Raw genomic sequence first — 21,484 nt, 5'->3', positions numbered from 1 at the left:
TGTTGTATTCAGCATTTCACTGTAAGGTCTACTACACCTGTTGTATTCAGCATTTCACTGTAAGGTCTACTACACCTGTTGTATTCAGCATTTCACCGTAAGGTCTACTACACCTGTTGTATTCAGCATTTCACCGTAAGGTCTACTACACCTGTTGAATTCAGCATTTCACCGTAAGGTCTACTACACCTGTTGTAGTCAGCATTTCAATGTAAGGTCTACTACACCTGTTCTATTCAGCATTTCACTGTAAGGTCTACTACACCTGTTGTATTCGGCATTTCACTGTAAGGTCTACTACACCTGTTGTATTCAGCATTTCACTGTAAGGTCTACTACACCTGTTGTATTCAGCATTTCACTGTAAGGTCTACTACACCTGTTGTATTCGGCATTTCACTGTAAGGTCTACTACACCTGTTGTATTCAGCATTTCACTGTAAGGTCTACTACACCTGTTGTATTCGGCATTTCACTGTAAGGTCTACTACACCTGTTGTATTCAGCATTTCACTGTAAGGTCTACTACACCTGTTGTATTCAGCATTTCACTGTAAGGTCTACTACACCTGTTGTATTCAGCATTTCACTGTAAGGTCTACTACACCTGTTGTATTCAGCATTTCACTGTAAGGTCTACTACACCTGTTGTATTCAGCATTTCACTGTAAGGTCTACTACACCTGTTGTATTCAGCATTTCACTGTAAGGTCTACTACACCTGTTGTATTCAGCATTTCACTGTAAGGTCTACTACACCTGTTGTATTCAGCATTTCACTGTAAGGTCTACTACACCTGTTGTATTCAGCATTTCACTGTAAGGTCTACTACACCTGTTGTATTCAGCATTTCACTGTAAGGTCTACTACACCTGTTGTATTCAGCATTTCACTGTAAGGTCTACTACACCTGTTGTATTCAGCATTTCACTGTAAGGTCTACTACACCTGTTGTATTCAGCATTTCACTGTAAGGTCTACTACACCTGTTGTATTCAGCATTTCACTGTAAGGTCTACTACACCTGTTGTATTCAGCATTTCACTGTAAGGTCTACTACACCTGTTGTATTCAGCATTTCACTGTAAGGTCTACTACACCTGTTGTATTCAGCATTTCACTGTGAGGTCTACTACACCTGTTGTATTCAGCATTTCACTGTAGGTCTACTACACCTGTTGTATTCAGCATTTCACTGTCACTGTAAGGTCTACTACACCTGTTGTATTCAGCATTTCACTGTGAGGTCTACTACACCTGTTGTATTCAGCATTTCACTGTAGGTCTACTACACCTGTTGTATTCAGCATTTCACTGTAAGGTCTACTACACCTGTTGTATTCAGCATTTCACTGTAAGGTCTACTACACCTGTTGTATTCAGCATTTCACTGTAAGGTCTACTACACCTGTTGTATTCAGCATTTCACTGTAAGGTCTACACGTGTTGTATTCAGCATTTCACTCTAAGGTCTACTACACCTGTTGTATTCGGCACTCGTGACTAATAAAGTTTGATTTGATGTTTGTTTTGTCTCATTCCGTTTTCTTCTTCCTGCTCCAGTTAATCTTCTTCTTCTTTCACTTCCTGTTCATCCACTAGCCCCGCCCACTGTATTTGCATATCTGACACTCCACTTCCCTTTTGAGCATATCTACCTTCTTTTTGTTTTTAAAAACAGAGAGTAACAGTTCATTTGTTTTTGTTTTTGGCATTGGGAACATTTTAGCCATGTTAATCTACTAAACCTATGGCTTGTTGGGTTGTTCCTTGTTTTCCTTTATTCCATATGGCTTGTTGGGTTGTTCATTTCACTGTAAGGTCTATGGCTTGTTGGGTTGTTCAGTCTTTTCCTTTAAGGTCTACCATATGGCTTGTTGTTGTTCGGCTTGTCTTTTCCTTTAATAAAGTTTGATTTGATGTTTGTTTTGTCTCATTCCGTTTTCTTTTCCTGCTCCAGTTAATCTTCTTCTTCTTTCACTTCCTGTTCATCCACTAGCCCCGCCCACTGTATTTGCATATCTGTTGGGTTGTTCACTCCCTTCCTTTTTGAGCATATCTACCTTCTTTTGTTTTTCTTTTCCTTTAAGAGAAGCCAACAGTTCATTTGTTTTTTTCCTTTTTGGCAGGGAACCATTTGTTGCCATGTTCCTTGTTTCAGGTGCCATGGTTGTTCTCTTTCCTGTCTTTTCCTTTAAGGGAAGCCATATGGCTTGTTGGGTTGTTCCTTGTCTTTTCCTTTAAGGGAACCATATGGCTTGTTGGGTTGTTCCTTGTCTTTTCCTTTAAGGGAAGCCATATGGCTTGTTGGGTTGTTCTTGTCTTTTCCTTTAAGGGAAGCCATATGGCTTGTTGGGTTGTTCCTTGTCTTTTCCTTTAAGGGAAGCCATATGGCTTGTTGGGTTGTTCCTTGTCTTTTCCTTTAAGGGAAGCCATATGGCTTGTTGGGTTGTTCCTTGTCTTTTCCTTTAAGGGAAGCCATATGGCTTGTTGGGTTGTTCCTTGTCTTTTCCTTTAAGGGAAGCCATATGGCTTGTTGGGTTGTTCCTTGTCTTTTCCTTTAAGGGAAGCCATATGGCTTGTTGGGTTGTTCCTTGTCTTTTCCTTTAAGGGAAGCCATATGGCTTGTTGGGTTGTTCCTTGTCTTTTCCTTTAAGGAAGCCATATGGCTTGTTGGGTTGTTCCTTGTCTTTTCCTTTAAGGGAAGCCTTGTCTTTTCCTTTAAGGGAAGCCATATGGCTTGTTGGGTTGTTCCTTGTCTTTTCCTTTTTTCCTTTAAGGGAAGCCATATGGCTTGTTGGGTTGTTCCTTGTCTTTTCCTTTAAGGGAAGCCATATGGCTTGTTGGGTTGTTCCTTGTCTTTTCCTTTAAGGGAAGCCATATGGCTTGTTGGGTTGTTCCTTGTCTTTTCCTTTAAGGGAAGCCATATGGCTTGTTGGGTTGTTCCTTGTCTTTTCCTTTAAGGGAAGCCATATGGCTTGTTGGGTTGTTCCTTGTCTTTTCCTTTAAGGGAAGCCATATGGCTTGTTGGGTTGTTCCTTGTCTTTTCCTTTAAGGGAAGCCATATGGCTTGTTGGGTTGTTCCTTGTCTTTTCCTTTAAGGGAAGCTTGTTGGGTTGTTCCTTGTCTTTTCCTTTAAGGGAAGCCATATGGCTTGTTGGGTTGTTCCTTGTCTTTTCCTTTAAGGGAAGCCATATGGCTTGTTGGGTTGTTCCTTGTCTTTTCCTTTAAGGGAAGCCATATGGCTTGTTGGGTTGTTCCTTGTCTTTTCCTTTAAGGGAAGCCATATGGCTTGTTGGGTTGTTCCTTGTCTTTTCCTTTAAGGGAAGCCATATGGCTTGTTGGGTTGTTCCTTGTCTTTTCCTTTAAGGGAAGCCATATGGCTTGTTGGGTTGTTCCTTGTCTTTTCCTTTAAGGGAAGCCATATGGCTTGTTGGGTTGTTCCTTGTCTTTTCCTTTAAGGGAAGCCATATGGCTTGTTGGGTTGTTCCTTGTCTTTTCCTTTAAGGGAAGCCATATGGCTTGTTGGGTTGTTCCTTGTCTTTTCCTTTAAGGGAAGCCATATGGCTTGTTGGGTTGTTCCTTGTCTTTTCCTTTAAGGGAAGCCATATGGCTTGTTGGGTTGTTCCTTGTCTTTTCCTTTAAGGGAAGCCATATGGCTTGTTGGGTTGTTCCTTGTCTTTTCCTTTAAGGGAAGCCATATGGCTTGTTGTTCCTTGTCTTTTCCTTTAAGGGAAGCCATTGTTTGTTGGGTTGTTCCTGGTCTTTTCCTTTAAGGGAAGCCATATGGCTTGTTGGGTTGTTCCTTGTCTTTTCCTTTAAGGGAAGCCATATGGCTTGTTGGGTTGTTCCTTGTCTTTTCCTTTAAGGGAAGCCATATGGCTTCTTGGGTTGTTCCTTGTCTTTTCCTTTAAGGGAAGCCATATGGCTTGGTGGGTTGTTCCTTGTCTTTTCCTTTAAGGGAAGCCATATGGCTTGTTGGGTTGTTCCTTGTCTTTTCCTTTAAGGGAAGCCATATGGCTTGTTGGGTTGTTCCTTGTCTTTTCCTTTAAGGGAAGCCATATGGCTTGTTGGGTTGTTCCTTGTCTTTTCCTTTAAGGGAAGCCATATGGCTTCTTGGGTTGTTCCTTGTCTTTTCCTTTAAGGGAAGCCATATGGCTTGTTGGGTTGTTCCTTGTCTTTTCCTTTAAGGGAAGCCATATGGCTTCTTGGGTTGTTCCTTGTCTTTTCCTTTAAGGGAAACCATATGGCTTCTTGGGTTGTTCCTTGTCTTTTCCTTTAAGGGAAGCCATATGGCTTGTTGGGTTGTTCCTTGTCTTTTCCTTTAAGGAAGCCATATGGCTTGTTGGGTTGTTCCTTGTCTTTTCCTTTAAGGGAAGCCATATGGCTTGTTGGGTTGTTCCTTGTCTTTTCCTTTAAGGGAAGCCATATGGCTTGTTGGGTTGTTCCTTGTCTTTTCCTTTAAGGAAGCCATATGGCTTGTTGGGTTGTTCCTTGTCTTTTCCTTTAAGGGAAACCATATGGCTTCTTGGGTTGTTCCTTGTCTTTTCCTTTAAGGGAAACCATATGGCTTGTTGGGTTGTTCCTTGTCTTTTCCTTTAAGGAAGCCATATGGCTTGTTGGGTTGTTCCTTGTCTTTTCCTTTAAGGGAAGCCATATGGCTTGTTGGGTTGTTCCTTGTCTTTTCCTTTAAGGGAAGCCATATGGCTTGTTGGGTTGTTCCTTGTCTTTTCCTAACCTGTTTGGGATGATGCGAATTTTCGCAGCTTTTTGTTAAAAATCGCGCAACATTTCAGCGCCCTGCTACTCATTCCAGGAATATAGTATATGCATATGATTAGTATGTATGGATAGAAAACACTCAGACGTTTCTAAAACTGTTTAAATCACGGCTGTGACTATAACAGAACGTCTGTTTCATCGAAAAGCGCAGGAAAATCTGATCACTGGAGATGGAAAAAAATATCCATGCGCCACTCCCATGAATTGTTAAAGGTGAACCGTAATATATGGGGCCGAGCTTGCAGTACCTACAGCTACCACAGGATCTATAGAGTCTCCTCATTTGAATCTGAATTGATTCTTGGTAGATCCGCCCGAAGGGAAACGATTCTCTCCGACCACCGACCCGAGGCATTGTCTGTCTTTTTCTCCGGACATTTTTCCACACGGCAGGCTATCGAATTTACATCGCCCACTGATGATTTTTATAGCTTATTGACGTGTAGTAATACCTAAAGTTGCATTAGAAAGGTATTTCGAAGTGTTTTGTGAAAGTTTATCGTCGACTTTTTAACTTTTAAAAAATGACGTTACGTTATGAAACGCTATTTTTTCCGTTTTCCACACAGTCTTCATAGATCGATATCTAGGCTATATATGGACCGATTTAATCCAAAAAAAGACCCAGTATTGATTATGGGACATCAAGGAGTGCCAAGAAAGAAGATGGTCAAAGGTAATGAATGTTTTATATTTTATTGTGCGGTTTGTGTAGCGCCCCGACTATGCTAATTATTTTTGTTTTCGTCCTCTACGGGTCTTTTGGGGTGTTACATGCTATCAGATAATAGCTGCTCATGCTTTCGCCTCCATTTTACAAATCTGACTCGGTGGCTAGATTCACAACGAGTGTAGCTTTAATTTAATACCTTGTTTGTGTGTTTTCATGAAAGTTTGAATTTTAACGAAAAACGATAAGTGACGCTCTAAAATATCCGCTGATTTGATCCCCACAACGGAACATCCTCCCTAACAAGTGTTAAGGAAGCCATATGGCTTGTTGGGTTGTTCCTTGTCTTTTCCTTTAAGGGAAGCCATATGGCTTGTTGGGTTGTTCCTTGTCTTTTCCTTTAAGGGAAGCCATATGGCTTCTTGGGTTGTTCCTTGTCTTTTCCTTTAAGGGAAGCCATATGGCTTGTTGGGTTGTTCCTTGTCTTTTCCTTTAAGGAAGCCATATGGCTTGTTGGGTTGTTCCTTGTCTTTTCCTTTAAGGGAAACCATATGGCTTCTTGGGTTGTTCCTTGTCTTTTCCTTTAAGGGAAACCATATGGCTTGTTGGGTTGTTCCTTGTCTTTTCCTTTAAGGGAAGCCATATGGCTTGTTGGGTTGTTCCTTGTCTTTTCCTTTAAGGGAAGCCATATGGCTTGTTGGGTTGTTCCTTGTCTTTTCCTTTAAGGGAAGCCATATGGCTTGTTGGGTTGTTCCTTGTCTTTTCCTTTAAGGGAAGCCATATGGCTTGTTGGGTTGTTCCTTGTCTTTTCCTTTAAGGGAAGCCATATGGCTTGTTGGGTTGTTCCTTGTCTTTTCCTTTAAGGGAAGCCATATGGCTTGTTGGGTTGTTCCTTGTCTTTTCCTTTAAGGGAAGCCATATGGCTTGTTGGGTTGTTCCTTGTCTTTTCCTTTAAGGGAAGCCATATGGCTTGTTGGGTTGTTCCTTGTCTTTTCCTTTAAGGGAAGCCATATGGCTTGTTGGGTTGTTCCTTGTCTTTTCCTTTAAGGGAAGCCATATGGCTTGTTGGGTTGTTCCTTGTCTTTTCCTTTAAGGGAAGCCATATGGCTTCTTGCGTTGTTCCTTGTCTTTTCCTTTAAGGGAAACCATATGGCTTGTTGGGTTGTTCCTTGTCTTTTCCTTTAAGGAAGCCATATGGCTTGTTGGGTTGTTCCTTGTCTTTTCCTTTAAGGGAAGCCATATGGCTTGTTGGGTTGTTCCTTGTCTTTTCCTTTAAGGGAAGCCATATGGCTTGTTGGGTTGTTCCTTGTCTTTTCCTTTAAGGGAAGCCATATGGCTTGTTGGGTTGTTCCTTGTCTTTTCCTTTAAGGGAAGCCATATGGCTTGTTGGGTTCGAGTCACAGCGTCGCTTTACCCACAGATTGGTTTGCTGTTGAATATACCTGACTCTCTCCCGGTTGCTTATATTGACCTATTGATTTGAGAGGCTTCAGTTAAAACTGTAGAAACAGAATATAATCACAGTTTTGACGATACAAAACGGAGCTATGTACTCTCCATGTGTATTATTTGATTGTGTGAGAGAAACATTTTTTTTTTTTGGGGGGGGGTGTGTTTTGCCTTTTACATTACACTGAATCCCCAAAAAAGGTTTTTATGTCGCTTAAGCAGAACCGTGTGTGTGTGTGTGTGTGTGTGTGTGTGTGTGTGTGTGTGTGTGTGTGTGTGTGTGTGTGTTTGCGTATAACTATCAGTGTTTGTGCCACTGTGAGTGTATGCAAGTACCAATGGAGAAGCCTCCTGTCTGTCTGTCCTAGGGGGTGTTCAGTCAGGAAGGCCCCAGGAATGCCTGTTGGGTCTGAAAGCTGCCCATCCATATCTACCAGGCCTGCCAGCTCTCCTTCCCTCTTCCTCCCTCTTCCTCCCTCTTCCTCTCTCTGCCTCCTTTTCTTCCCCCCTCTCTCCCTCCCTCTTCCTCCCGCTCTCTACCTCCTTTTCTCCCCCCTCTCTCCCTCCTCCCTCTTCCTCCCTCCCTCTTCCTCCCTCTCTCTACCTCCTTTTCTTCCCCCTCTCGCTCCCCTTCTTCCCCCCCCTCTCTCCCTCTCTCTTCCTCTCTCCCTCCCTCTTCCTCCCTCTGCCTCCTTTTCTTCCCCCTCTACCTCCTTTTCTTCCCCCTCCCTCCCTCTTCCTCCCTCTCTCTCCCTCCTTTTCTCCCCCCTCTCTCCCTCCCTCTTCCTCCCTCTCTCTCCCTCCTTTTCTTCCGTCTCTCTCTCCCCCTCTCTCTCGCTCTCATTTTCAATTCAAGGGGCTTTATTGGCATGGGTAACATGTGTTAACATTGCCAAAGCAAGTGAGGTAGATAATATATATACATAAGTGGAAAAAAAACAAGAATAGAAATGAACAGTAAACATTACACTCACAGAAGTTCCAAAAGAATGAAGACACTACAAATGTAGGGGTGGCAGGGTAGCCTAGTGGTTAGAGAGTTGGACTAGTAACCAGATGGTTGCAAATTCAAATCCCCAGGGTACAAATCTGTCGTTCTACCCCTGAACAGGCAGCTAACCCACTGTTCCTAGGCCGTCATTGAAAATAAGAGTTTGTTCTTAACTGACTTGCCTGGTTAAATAAAGGTAACATAAAAAATATTATGTCTATACAGTGTTGTAATGATGTGCAAAGACAAAATGAATAAACATAAATATGTGTTGTATTTACAATGGTGTTTGTTCTTCACTGGTTGGCCTTTTCTTGTGGCAACAGGCCTCAAATCTTGCTGCTGTGATGGCACACTGTGGAATTTCACACAATTGAGTTGAGTTCATCAAAATTGGATTTGTTTCCTAATTCTTTGTGGATCTGTGTAATCTGAGGGAAATATGTGTCTCTAATAAGGTCATGCATTTGTCAGGAGGTTAGGAAGTGTAGCTCAGCTTCCACCTCATTTTGTGCACACAGCCTTTCTTCTCTTGAGAGCCAGGTCTGCCTTCGTGTTGTTGTTTGTTCAGAGTTTTCCAATTTTTCCAGAAGTGGTTAGAGTCTATGGATTCTTCATTTCCATTGAGCTGATTTCTGACATGCTGTTCCTTCTTTTTCCGTAGTGTATTTCTGTATTGTTTTAGTGATTCACCATAGTGAAGGCGTAGACTCAGGTTTTCCGGGTCTCTATGTTTTTGGTTGGACAGGTTTCTCTATTTCTTTCTGAGGTTTTTGCATTCCTCATCAAACCATTTGTCATTGTTATTTACTTTGTTAGGTTGTCTGCTTGACATTTTTAGATTTGATAGGGAAGCTGAGAGACTCTCTCTCTCTCCCCTCCTCTTCTCTCTCCCCCTCTCCCTCACCCCTCCTCCTCTCTCTCTCTCCTCCCTCCCTCCCCCCCCTCTCTCCCCCCCCCCCTCTCTCCTCCTCTCCCCCCCTCCCCCCTCTCTCTTCCCCACTCTCCTCCTCTCCCTCCCCCTCTCTCTCCCCTCTCCCCCTCCCCCTCTCTCTCCCCCCCTCTCTCCCACCCTCCTCCTCTCTCTCCCCCTCCCCCTCTCCCCCTCTCTCTCTCCCCCTCCCCCTCTCCTCCCCCTCTCTCTCTCCCCCTCCTCCTCTCCTCCCCCTCTCTCCCCCCCTCTCCTCTCCTCCCCTCTGTATTTTTGTCCTTTCATAGATTTGTTTTGTTTACTCTCACATTGTTTTACTAGTTCCCACTTCACTGTGCACAATATGTCTGTGTATTTGTGCTGCAGTTCAAGCATACACGTTGTTATGCATGATATCTGTAGAGAGAGTGTGGGGGGGGTTTAGTGTGTAGGCTGGGGATGGTTGCTATATCAGGCCCTCTCCTCCTACTCATGGAATGACACACTGGGTGCTGGGAGGGAGAGAGAGAGCTGGAAGGGAGATAAAGAGCTGGGAGAGAGAGAGCTGGGAGAGCTGGGAGGGAGAGTAGAGCTGGGAGGGAGAGAGAGCTGGGAGGGAGAGAGAGAGCTGGGTGGGAGAGAGAGAACTGGGAGGGAGAGAGAGAGCTGGGAGGGAGAACTATGAGAGTAGAGCTGGGAGGGAGAGTAGAGCTGGGAGGGAGAGAGAGAGCTGGGTGGGAGAACTGGGAGGAGAGAGAGCTGGGAGGGAGAACTAGAGCTGGGAGGGAGAGAGAGCTGGGAGGGAGAGAGAGCTGGGAGGAGAGAGAGAGCTGGGAGGGAGAACTATGAGAGAGAGCTGGGAGGGAGAGTAGAGCTGGGAGGGAGAGAGCTGGGAGCTGGGAGGGGAGAGAGCTGGGAGGGAGCTGGGAGGGAGAACTATGAGAGAGAGCTGGGAGGGAGAGTAGAGCTGGGAGGGAGAGAGAGCTGGGAGGGAGAGAGAGCTGGGAGGGAGAGAGAGCTGGGAGGGAGAGAGAGCTGGGAGGGAGAACTATGAGAGAGAGCTGGGAGGGAGAGTAGAGCTGGGAGGGAGAGAGAGCTGGGAGGGAGAGAGAGCTGGGAGGGAGAGAGAGAGCTGGGAGGGAGAACTATGAGAGAGAGCTGGGAGGGAGAGAGAGCTGGGAGGGAGAGAGAGCTGGGAGGGAGAGAGAGCTGGGAGGGAGAGAGCGCTGGGAGGGAGAGTAGAGCTGGGAGAGTGTGTGTATGTGTTGCCCATGACAACTCAGATTCTCTAAAGTGGGCTTGACATCTGTAGCCCACTGAACTCAGCCATGCGAGACCATCTGTAGCCCACTGAACACAGCCATGCGAGACCATCTGTAGCCCACTGAAACACAGCCATGTGAGTACCGCAATGATAGAAAAGACAAGGAAAGGGGAAACACTACAACTACGTCCAAATTGGCACCCTAATCCCTTTATAGTGCACTACTTGGGCCCTGGACAAATGTAGTGCACTATCAAGAGATGCTTTTGCGCATATATATATCTTAGGCTTTATATATAAAGCCTGAGATATTTACACATATATACACACATATATATATATTTACACACACACACACACACATACATACATATATATATATATATAGGCACGTTGAACAGCTGAGAATGTGAAGGGGACCAGAAAATACTCGAGTATGGAGCTAGAAACACCACGCTTCTGTCCTAAAGGCAACCTATTCCATTATAATGTTCCTATATTACCATAATATAGTGCGGGCCCTTGTCAAAAGTCGTGCACTATAGAGGGTATTGGGTGCCAATTGGGAAGCAAGCCAATGTCACCTATTCCTAAGCCACAGTATAATGTATCTCTCATACGTCACAGTTAATCATCAAAACGGGTCCAAACTCTACAGGGTTACAGAAAATGGGATGGTAGTTTTCCCCGTGACGCAGCAATACCGCTGCTGGGCCTCTCTCAACAAGAACCCTATGACTCTACCTCTGCGTCTGGCCCCTCGACAATGTATTATACTCGGGAGACGGACGGGAGCGCCTCTTGTAAAATGTGATTTTGCCACAGTCTTGCCCAAGTGGATTTACTGACAACCTTGGAGCAGATAAAGGATAGAAGCTCATCCCAACAGGCTACTTACTGAGACTGAAGTGAAGTGTGAGCAAAACATGTAATAGTTTTTAGGCTATTATCACACAATATTTAATCTTATTTAATCAAATTGTTTTCACACACAATCAATTCAACTTGGAACTTAAAAGTTACGCTTATATTAAAATGTAGAATAGCCTACACGCTATTCGTTTCCACAATTGCATCAACGAACGAAATTCATAGGGACACATTTAAGGACTATAATTGGTGAGTTTATGCGCGCGTTTAGACATTGGAAAAATAGAGGTATAAATGTAACGATTTGGAACACGTGAGCCTACCTTGTGCAGTTTCCACATAGCTCCCAGAGCCTTGACTTCATGTGTTCCGTGCTTCCCTTCCTCTAAACACTGGTAACACACCGGCATCTTGCACTGAACACAGTACATGCTCAGGTTCTCCAGTTCGTGCTCTGTACAAGTAGAGATCTTCCGGGGACTTGTCCGACGGCTTACCCGGCCCTGTGCCGGGGGTACGAGGCGATGCTTGGCTAGCGGACCTCGGGGAGGGTGACACCTCAAGCGACAAGGGTCACAGTAGAACACATCACATTGCTCGCACATCACAGTGGCCTCTTTGGGACTCTTCTCGCAGAGCTGACACTTGAGAGCGGCTGTTTTGCTCTGCTGGTACCGGTCCACGACCCCTTCCAGCACCCGGTTCTTGGCAAACCCGCGGAGCCCCCTCTCGTCCAAGATGAGGCTGCGATGACACTGCGGGCATGTGAGGCAGGAGTTGCGTGGGATTGGAGGTAGGGAACTTGGGTGTCCTAGCAAGTGGTGCTGAGAAGGGGGTTGGGGGACGGCAGGGGGGAAAACACGCACCCCGTTTGGGGATTTCTGGCAAGGGGTGGTCGGGGAACTAACGAAGCCACCATACGAACCGTATCCACTGTCCGCCTCGCTGTACAAGCTCATCTTATCGAGATCCAGGTAATCATAGTCGGAGACTCCCGAGCCAGAAGCACGGCTACTCTGCGGAGATTCAGCGTCCGGGGTCTGCACTAGGATATTCCGAGCGCAAGCCAGGCAGATGTTGTGGGAGCACGGTAGAATGATCGGCTCCCGGAAAAACGATCCGCAGACAGGGCATTTTAATTCTTCCTCCATCTCATCCATTTTAAATTCTCTTCGGAGTGAAATAGTATCTCTCAATTCCAGAAAATTAGCTATATGTGATAACTCAAAATGCGATTGCGCACAGACAGCGGACTTATCTTTCAGCATCTACCACCGCAAATGCATCCTTGGAAGTAAGCAGGCAACGATATCCTGCAAACTATCCAAGACAAGGCACTTTCTGACCAATAGACAAACGGTATTGCAAATGCAGGTGAATCCAGAGCAGTTATTGGACAAGGCAGCTGTCAGTGTAATGTTATTGTCCAATCAGACGTCAGCTACGACCACAACATTTCCATATGACGATAATAGCGCCTTGCACGAACGATCCTCTAATTGATATTGATTGGAAACACAACACGCAATTTTAAAACAGTATAGGCTATTACACTATGAGCATAAACCAATAATGCACATTCTATATTGCACATTCTATATTGCACATTCTATATTGCACATTTTATATTGCATGTGGGACATGTTCAGCAACAAGTCATTTTCCATGAATTCTATTTTATTCTAATAGTATTCTATTCTATTCTGTTCTCTCTTTCTATCTCTCAACTACTCTGCGTGTTTTATTGAACCCAGGAGGATTCATGTCTCGTCAAAAAAAAAAAAAAGTTCCTCTTCTGTTGATGACATAATTAACATCACAATGGAGACCAACACCTTGTCTACCCACAGTAGAAGGAAATGCTGTAGAAAGCTCTAGGCGTTACAGCAGAGCCGGAGGCTCCAGACCTCTCCATCTCTCCGCTCAAATAGCACCAGCCATTTCTAAGGCTTCCATGGCAACCCAGACGGGATCTATAAGAGCAGGAGGGGGGAGGGGGTCTTGAGAGGAGGGGATTTACACTCCTGTAATTAACGGACAATCTGAGATTGGTACATCCATAATGGTAAATAGCCGTTGATTCTAAAATAATATAACTTGTAAATGAGCTACTGAGCTTAGTTCAACTGTCCGACCCCATCCATAACGTGTGGCTATGTTTCTCCAGTCCCATCTCTGTTTACGAAAACAAGTGGTGGACAAATCCCACATTGCCTCCCTACTACTATTGAATAGGACGTCTGTTAAAGAGGACCTGGACACCTAAAGCTTTTTAATATATTAATTTAGCCTTTATTTCACTATGCAAGTCAGTTAAGAATAAATTGTTATTTACAATGATGACCTACCGGGGAATAGTGGGTTAACTGCCTTGTTCATGGGGGCAGAACGACAGATTTTTACCTTGTCAGCTCGGGGATTCATTCCAGCAACCTGCTGGTTACTGGCCCAAAGCACTAACCACTAGTATACCTGCTGGTTACTGGTCCAACGCTCGAACCACTAGGCTATCTGCTGGTTACTGGTCCAACGCTCGAACCACTAGGCTACCTGCTGGTTACTGGTCCAACGCTCGAACCACTAGGCTATCTGCTGGTTACTGGTCCAACGCTCGAACCACTAGGCTACCTGCTGGTTACTGGTCCAACGCTCGAACCACTAGGCTATCTGCTGGTTACTCGCCCAACACTCCAACCACTAGGCTACCTGCTGGTTACTGGCCCAACGCTCTAACCACCAGGCTACCTGCTGGTTACTGGCCCAACAATCTAACCACTAGGCTGTCTGCTGGTTACTGTCCCAACACTCTAACCACTAGGCTACCTGCTGGTTACTGGCCCAACGCTCTAACCACTAGACTACCTGTTGGTTACTGGCCCAACGCTCTAACCACTAGGCTAACTGTTGGTTACTGGCCCAACGCTCTAACCACTAGGCTACCTGCTGGTTACTGGCCCAACGCTCTAACCACTAGGCTACCTGCTGGTTACTTGCCCAACGCTCTAACCACTAGGCTGCCTGCTGGTTACTGTCCCAACACTCTAACCACTAGGCTACCTGCTGGTTACTGGCCCAACACTCTAACCACTAGGCTACCTGCTGGTTACTGGCCCAACGCTCTAACCACTAGGCTACCTGCTGGTTATTGGCCCAACGCTCTAACCACTAGGCTACCTGCTGGATACTGGCCAAACACTCTAACCACTAGGCTACCTGCTGGTTACTGGCCCAACACTCTAACCACTAGGCTACCTGCTGGATACTGGCCCAACGCTCTAACCACTAGACTACCTGTTGGTTACTGGCCCAACGCTCTAACCACTAGGCTACCTGCTGGTTACTGGCCCAACGCTCTAAGGCTCTAACTCAATCACTAGGCTACCTGCTGGTTATTAGCCCAACGCTCTAACCACTAGGCTACCTGCTGGATACTGGCCCAACACTCTAACCACTAGGCTACCTGCTGGTTACTGGCCCAACACTCTAACCACTAGGCTATCTGCTGGTTACTTGCCCAACGCTCTAACCACTAGGCTTCCTGCTGGTTACTGGCCCAACGCTCTAACCACTAGGCGCTCTGCTGGTTACTGTCCCAATGCTCTAACCACTAGGCTATCTGCTGGTTACTGGCCCAACGCTCTAACCACTAGGCTGCCTGCTGTTCCAACACTCTAACCACTAGGCTACCTGCTGGTCCAACACTCTAACCACTAGGCTACCTGCTGGTCCAACACTCTAACCACTAGGCTACCTGCTGGCCCAACGCTCTAACCACTAGGCAACCTGTTGGTTACTGGCCCAACGCTCTAACCACTAGGCTACCTGCTGGTTACTGGCCCAACGCTCTAACCACTAGGCTACCTGCTGGTTACTTGCCCAACGCTCTAACCACTAGGCTACCTGTTGGTTACTGTCCCAACGCTTTAACCACTAGGCTACCTACTGGTTACTTGCCCAACACTCTAACCACTATGCTACCTGTTGGTTACTGTACCATCGCTCTAACCACTAGGCTACCTGCTGGTTACTGGCCCAACGCTCTAACCACTAGGCTACCTGCTGGTTACTCGCCCAACGCTCTAACCACTAGGCTACCTGCTGGTTACTGGCCCAACGCTCTAACCACTTGGCTACCTGCTAGTTACTGTCCCAATGCTCTAACCACTAGGCTATCTGCTGGTTACTGGTCCAACGCTCGAACCACTAGGCTACCTGCTGGTTACTGGTCCAACGCTCGAACCACTAGGCTATCTGCTGGTTACTGGTCCAACGCTCGAACCACTAGGCTACCTGCTGGTTACTGGTCCAACGCTCGAACCACTAGGCTATCTGCTGGTTACTCGCCCAACACTCCAACCACTAGGCTACCTGCTGGTTACTGGTCCAACGCTCTAACCACTAGGCGCTCTGCTGGTTACTGTCCCAATGCTCTAACCACTAGGCTATCTGCTGGTTAATGGCCCAACGCTCTAACCACTAGGCTGCCTGCTGGTCCAACACTCTAACCACTAGGCTACCTGCTGGTCCAACACTCTAACCACTAGGCTACCTGCTGGTCCAACACTCTAACCACTAGGCTACCTGCTGGTCCAACACTCTAACCACTAGGCTACCTGCTGGTCCAACACTCTAACCACTAGGCTACCTGCTGGTCCAACACTCTAACCACTAGGCTACCTGCTGGTCCAACACTCTAACCACTAGGCTACCTGCTGGTTACTGGCTCAACGCTCTAACCACTAGGCTACCTGCTGGTTACTGGCCCAAAGCTCTAACCAGTAGGCTACCTGCTGGTTACTGGCACAACACTCTAACCACTAGGCTACCTGCTGGATACTGGCCCAACACTCTAACCACTAGGCTACCTGCTGGTTACTGGCCCAACACTCTAACCACTAGGCTACCTGCTGGTTACTGGCCCAACGCTCTAACCACTAGGCTACCTGCTGGTTACAGGCCCAACGCTCTAACCACTAGGCTACCTGCTGGTTACTGGCCCAACGCTCTAACCACTAGGCTAACTGCTGGATACTGGCCCAACGCTCTAACCACTAGGCTACCTGCTGGATACTGGCCCAACGCTCTAACCACTAGACTACCTGTTGGTTACTGGCCCAACGCTCTAACCACTAGGCTACCTGCTCGTTACTGGCCCAACGCTCTAATCACTAGGCTACCTGCTGGTTATTGGCCCAACGCTCTAACCACTAGGCTACCTGCTGGATACTGGCCCAACACTCTAACCACTAGGCTACCTGCTGGTTACTGGCCCAACACTCTAACCACTAGGCTATCTGCTGGTTACTGGCCCAACGCTCTAACCACTAGGCTATCTGCTGGTTACTTGCCCAACGCTCTAACCACTAGGCTTCCTGCTGGTTACTGGCCCAACGCTCTAACCACTAGGCGCTCTGCTGGTTACTGGCCCAACGCTCTAACCACTAGGCTATCTGCTGGTTACTGGCCTAACCACTAGGCTACCTGCTGGTCTCTAACCACTAGGCTACCTGCTGGTCCAACACTCTAACCACCACTAGGCTACCTGCTGGTCCAACACTCTAACCACTAGGCTACCTGCTGGGCCACCACTCTAACCACTAGGCTACCTGCTGGTCCAACACTCTAACCACTAGGCTACCTGCTGGTTACTGGCTCAACGCTCTAACCACTAGGCTACCTGCTGGTTACTGGCCCAACGCTCTAACCAGTAGGCTACCTGCTGGTTACTGGCACAACACTATAACCACTAGGCTAACTGCTGGTTACTGGCCCAACGCTCTAACCACTAGGCTGCCTGCTGGTCCAACACTCTAACCACTAGGCTGCCTGCTGTTTACTTGCCCAACGCTCTAACCACTAGGCTACCTGTTGGTTACTATCCCAACGCTTTAACCACTAGGCTACCTGCTGGTTACTTGCCCAACGCTCTAACCACTAGGCTACCTGTTGGTTACTGTCCCAACGCTCTAACCACTAGGCTACCTGCTGGTTACTGGCCCAACGCTCTAACCACTAGGCTACCTGCTGGTTACTGGCCCAACGCTCTAACCACTAGGCTACCTGCTGGTTACTGGCCCAACGCTCTAACCACTTGGCTACCTGCTAGTTACTGTCCCAATGCTCTAACCACTAGGCTACCTGCTGGTTACTGACCCAACACTCTAACCACTAGGCTGCCTGCTGGTTACTGTCCCAACATTCTAACCACTAGGCTACCTGCTGGTTACTGGCCCAACACTCTAACCACTAGGCTAACTGCTGGTTACTGGCCCAACGCTCTAACCACTAGGCTACTTGCTGGTTACTTGCCCAACGCTCAAACCACTAGGCTACCTGTTGGTTACTGGCCCAACACTCTAACCACTAGGCAACCTGTTGGTTACTGGCCCAACGCTCTAACCACTAGGCTACCTGCTGGTTACTGGCCCAACGCTCTAACCACTAGGCTACCTGCTGGTTACTGTCCCAACACTCTAACCACTAGGCTACCTGCTGGTTAATGGCCCAACGCTCTAACCACTAGGCTACCTGCTGGTTATTGGCCCAACGCTCTAACCATTAGGCTACCTGCTGGTTACTGGCCCAACACTCTAACCACTAGGCTACCTGCTGGTTACTGGCCCAACACTCTAACCACTAGGCTACCTGCTGGTTACTGGCCCAACACTCTAACAACTAGGCTACCTGCTGGTTACTGGCCCAACGCTCTAACCACTAGGCTATCTGCTGGTTACTGGCCCAACGCTCTAACCACTAGGCTACCTGCTGGTTACTGGCCCAACGCTCTAACCACTAGGCTATCTGCTTATCTGCTGGCTACCTGCTTACTAACCACTTGGGCTACGCTGGTTACTAACCAACCACTAGGCTACCTGCTGGTCCAACACTCTAACCACTAGGCTACCTGCTGGTCCAACACTCTAACCACTAGGCTGCCTGCTGGTTATTGGCCCAACGCTCTAACCACTAGGCTACCAGCTGGTCCAACACTCTAACCACTAGGCTGCCTGCTGGTCCAACACTCTAACCACTAGGCTGCCTGCTGGTCCAACACTCTAACCACTAGGCTACCTGCTGGTTACTGGCTCAACGCTCTAACCACTAGGCTACCTGCTGGTTACTGGCCCAACGCTCTAACCAGTAGGCTACCTGCTGGTTACTGGCACAACACTCTAACCACTAGGCTACCTGCTGGTTACTGGCCCAACGCTCTAACCACTAGGCTACCTGTTGGTTACTGGCCCAACGCTCTAACCACTTGGCTATCTGCTGGTTACTGGCCCAATGCTCTAACCACTAGGCTACCTGCTGGTCCAACACTCTAACCACTAGGCTACCTGCTGGTCCAACACTCTAACCACTAGGCTGCCTGCTGGTTATTGGCCCAACGCTCTAACCACTAGGCTGCCAGCTGGTCCAACACTCTAACCACTAGGCTGCCTGCTGGTCCAACACTCTAACCACTAGGCTGCCTGCTGGTCCAACACTCTAACCACTAGGCTGCCTGCTGGTCCAACACTCTAACCACTAGGCTGCCTGCTGGTCCAACACTCTAACCACTAGGCTGCCTGCTGGTCCAACACTCTAACCACTAGGCTGCCTGCTGGTCCAACACTCTAACCACTAGGCTGCCTGCTGGTCCACCACTCTAACCACTAGGCTGCCTGCTGGTCCACCACTCTAACCACTAGGCTGCCTGCTGGTCCAACGCTCTAACCACTAGGCTGCCTGCTGGTCCAACACTCTAACCACTAGGCTGCCTGCTGGTTACTGGCCCAACACTCTAACCACTAGGCTACCTGCTGGTTACTGGCCCAACACTCTAACCACTAGGCTACCTGCTGGTTACTGGCCCAACACTCTAACCACTAGGCTACCTGCTGGTTACTGGCCCAACACTCTAACCACTAGGCTACCTGCTGGTTACTGGTCCAACACTCTAACCACTAGGCTGCCTGCTGGTCCAACACTCTAACCACTAGGCTACCTGCTGGTTACTGGCCCAACACTCTAACCACTAGGCTACCTGCTGGTTACTGGCCCAACACTCTAACCACTAGGCTACCTGCTGGTCCAACACTCTAACCACTAGGCTGCCTGCTGGTCCAACACTCTAACCACTAGGCTACCTGCTGGTCCAACGCTCTAACCACTAGGCTGCCTGCTGGTCCAACGCTCCTGCTGGTCCACCACTAGGCTACCTGCTGGTCCAACACTCTAACCACTAGGCTGCCTGCTGGTCCAACGCTCTAACCACTAGGCTGCCTGCTGGTCCAACACTCTAACCACTAGGCTGCCTGCTGGTCCAACACTCTAACCACTAGGCTGCCTGCCACACCAATAGATGCGCTAAAAGGTACAGTTAATTAAAAGCTTATTGCCCACATGCCTTCTCCTCTCACAGAACCAGGTAAAGAGTATACTGCACCCCAAATGGCACCCTATTCCCTATGGGGTCCTGGTCTAAAGTAGTGCACTACATAGGGAATAGGGTGCCATTTGGGACATATCCTGTCATAAATAGCCGTTTAAAAAAAAAATTATTAGCAGTGTAAACAAGAACATAATAATGTAATATGTGGTAGAAAAAGTACCCAATTGTCATACTTGAGTAAATGTAAAAGATACCTTCATAAAAAACATGACTCAAGTAAAAGTGAAAGTCACCCAGTAAAATCCGACTTAAGTAAAAGTCTAAAAGTATTTGGTTTTAAATATACTTGAGTGTCAAAAGAAAATTATATTGCTAAAATATAAAAATGTCTTATATTAAGCAAACTAGATGTCACCATTTTATTTTGTTTATTTTTTAAAAATTGATGGATAGCCAGGGGCACATTCCAACACTCAGACATCATTTACAAATGAAGCATGTGCGTTTAGTGAGTCCTTCAGATCAGAGGCAGTAGGGATGACCAGGCATGTTCTCTGTTTAGTGAGTCCTCCAGATCAGAGGCAGTAGGGATGACCAGGCATGTTCTCTGTTTAGTGAGTCCTCCAGATCAGAGGCAGTAGAGATGACCAGGGATGTTCTCTGTTTAGTGAGTCCTCCAGATCAGAGGCAGTAGGGATGACCAGGGATGTTCTCTGTTCAGTGTGTCCTTCAGATCAGAGGCAGTAGGGATGACCAGGGATGTTCTCTGTTCAGTGTGTCCTTCAGATCAGAGGCAGTAGGGATGACCAGGGATGTTCTCTGTTCAGTGTGTCCTTCAGATCAGAGGCAGTAGGGATGACCAGGGATGTTCTCTGTTTAGTGAGTCCACCAGATCAGAGGCAGTAGGGATGACCAGGGATGTTCTCTGTTTAGTGAGTCCACCAGATCAGAGGCAGCAGGGATGACCAGGGATATTCTCTGTTTAGTGAGTCCACCAGATCAGAGGCAGTAGGGATGACCAGGCATGTTCTCTGTTTAGTGAGTCCACCAGATCAGAGGCATTATGTTCCACAATTTTGTCTGTCAGGGGAAACGTACAGAGTAAAAAGTACATAATTTAAAGTAGTTCACTAGGAAGGGGAATCGGGTGTCATTTGGAACGTAGCTTGAGTCTAGCCTGGCAGGGTTACAGTATCGGCGTTAGACAAACACAAAGAGAAGTAGAAATGGAACGGGATTGGCTGCTTGTTCTACACCAATACACACAGGTGGACACATGGGATGTGTCTCAGGTAGTGCATTACATAGGGGAAAAGGGTTCCATTTGGAACGCAAACATGGAGTGCTCCCCAGAGGAGTGCTCCCCCTACTGGGCAGAGAGATTACACACATCTAAACACTTCACTATCCTCGTAACACATTCATCCAAAAAATAGTATATTTAGTTTTTTTATCTCTTGTGCCAACCGTGTGTTCCGCTGATTTTTAACCAATATTGTTATTTATTACCAGGGATGTTAAAATACTTAAGTTAAAATACTTGAAAGTACTACTTAAGTCATTTTTTGGGGGGGGTATCTTTCCTTTACTACTTATATTTTTGACAACTTTATACTTTTACTTCATAACATTCCTAAAGAAAAGTAGGACTCATAAGGTGGTCTACATTAGTGGACTATAGGGACGCAGTCACTGAGACGAACAGACTTTTTTCGGGTTCACGTGTACCTACAAATATTTCTAATGGATGGAAGTTAGCAAAGCTGTGTTTGGTTTAGCACTATTCTCAGAAATGTTTCAGTTAGTTCCCTTGATTTTCTCTCCTCACATTGTCTTTCACTAAAAGGAATTAACCCGGCACATAGAACCACAACCAGTCTTTACCCAGCACATAGAACCACAACCAGTCTTTACCCAGCACATAGAACCACAACCAGTCTTTACCCAGGACATAGAACCACAACCAGTCTTTACCCAGGACATAGAACCACAACCAGTCTTTACCCAGGACATAGAACCACAACCAGTCTTTACCCAGCACATAGAACCACAGAGTAGTGGTTAGCCTTCCTGACTGCAGATCACATGTTCCAGCTCTATCTCTGGTCCTCTACTTCCTACTAACCCCCTCTACTTCCCACTAACCCCCTCTACTTCCCACTAACCCCCTCTA

General features: G+C 46.9%; 1 protein-coding gene across 4 annotated transcripts in view; it reads right to left on the bottom strand.

Moving 5' to 3' along the window:
* Window positions 1–12,215, bottom strand: part of trim9 (tripartite motif containing 9) — a 105,864-nt gene extending 93,649 nt beyond the window's left edge. For all 4 annotated transcript variants that reach the window (XM_042330275.1, XM_042330276.1, XM_042330277.1 and 1 more), the window contains exon 1: window positions 11,261–12,215. In XM_042330275.1, the coding sequence (XP_042186209.1) occupies window positions 11,261–12,205 (945 nt within the window). In that variant the 5' untranslated portion in view covers window positions 12,206–12,215. The remainder of the gene's footprint in view (window positions 1–11,260) is intronic.
* Between the last annotated feature and the right edge of the window lie 9,269 nt (window positions 12,216–21,484).

This window comes from Oncorhynchus tshawytscha, linkage group LG11, assembly GCF_018296145.1.
Source record: "Oncorhynchus tshawytscha isolate Ot180627B linkage group LG11, Otsh_v2.0, whole genome shotgun sequence".
NCBI lineage: Eukaryota > Metazoa > Chordata > Actinopteri > Salmoniformes > Salmonidae > Oncorhynchus > Oncorhynchus tshawytscha.
The sequence above is the reverse complement of the archived record's forward strand: the minus strand, read 5'-3'. Positions and strand labels throughout refer to the sequence as shown.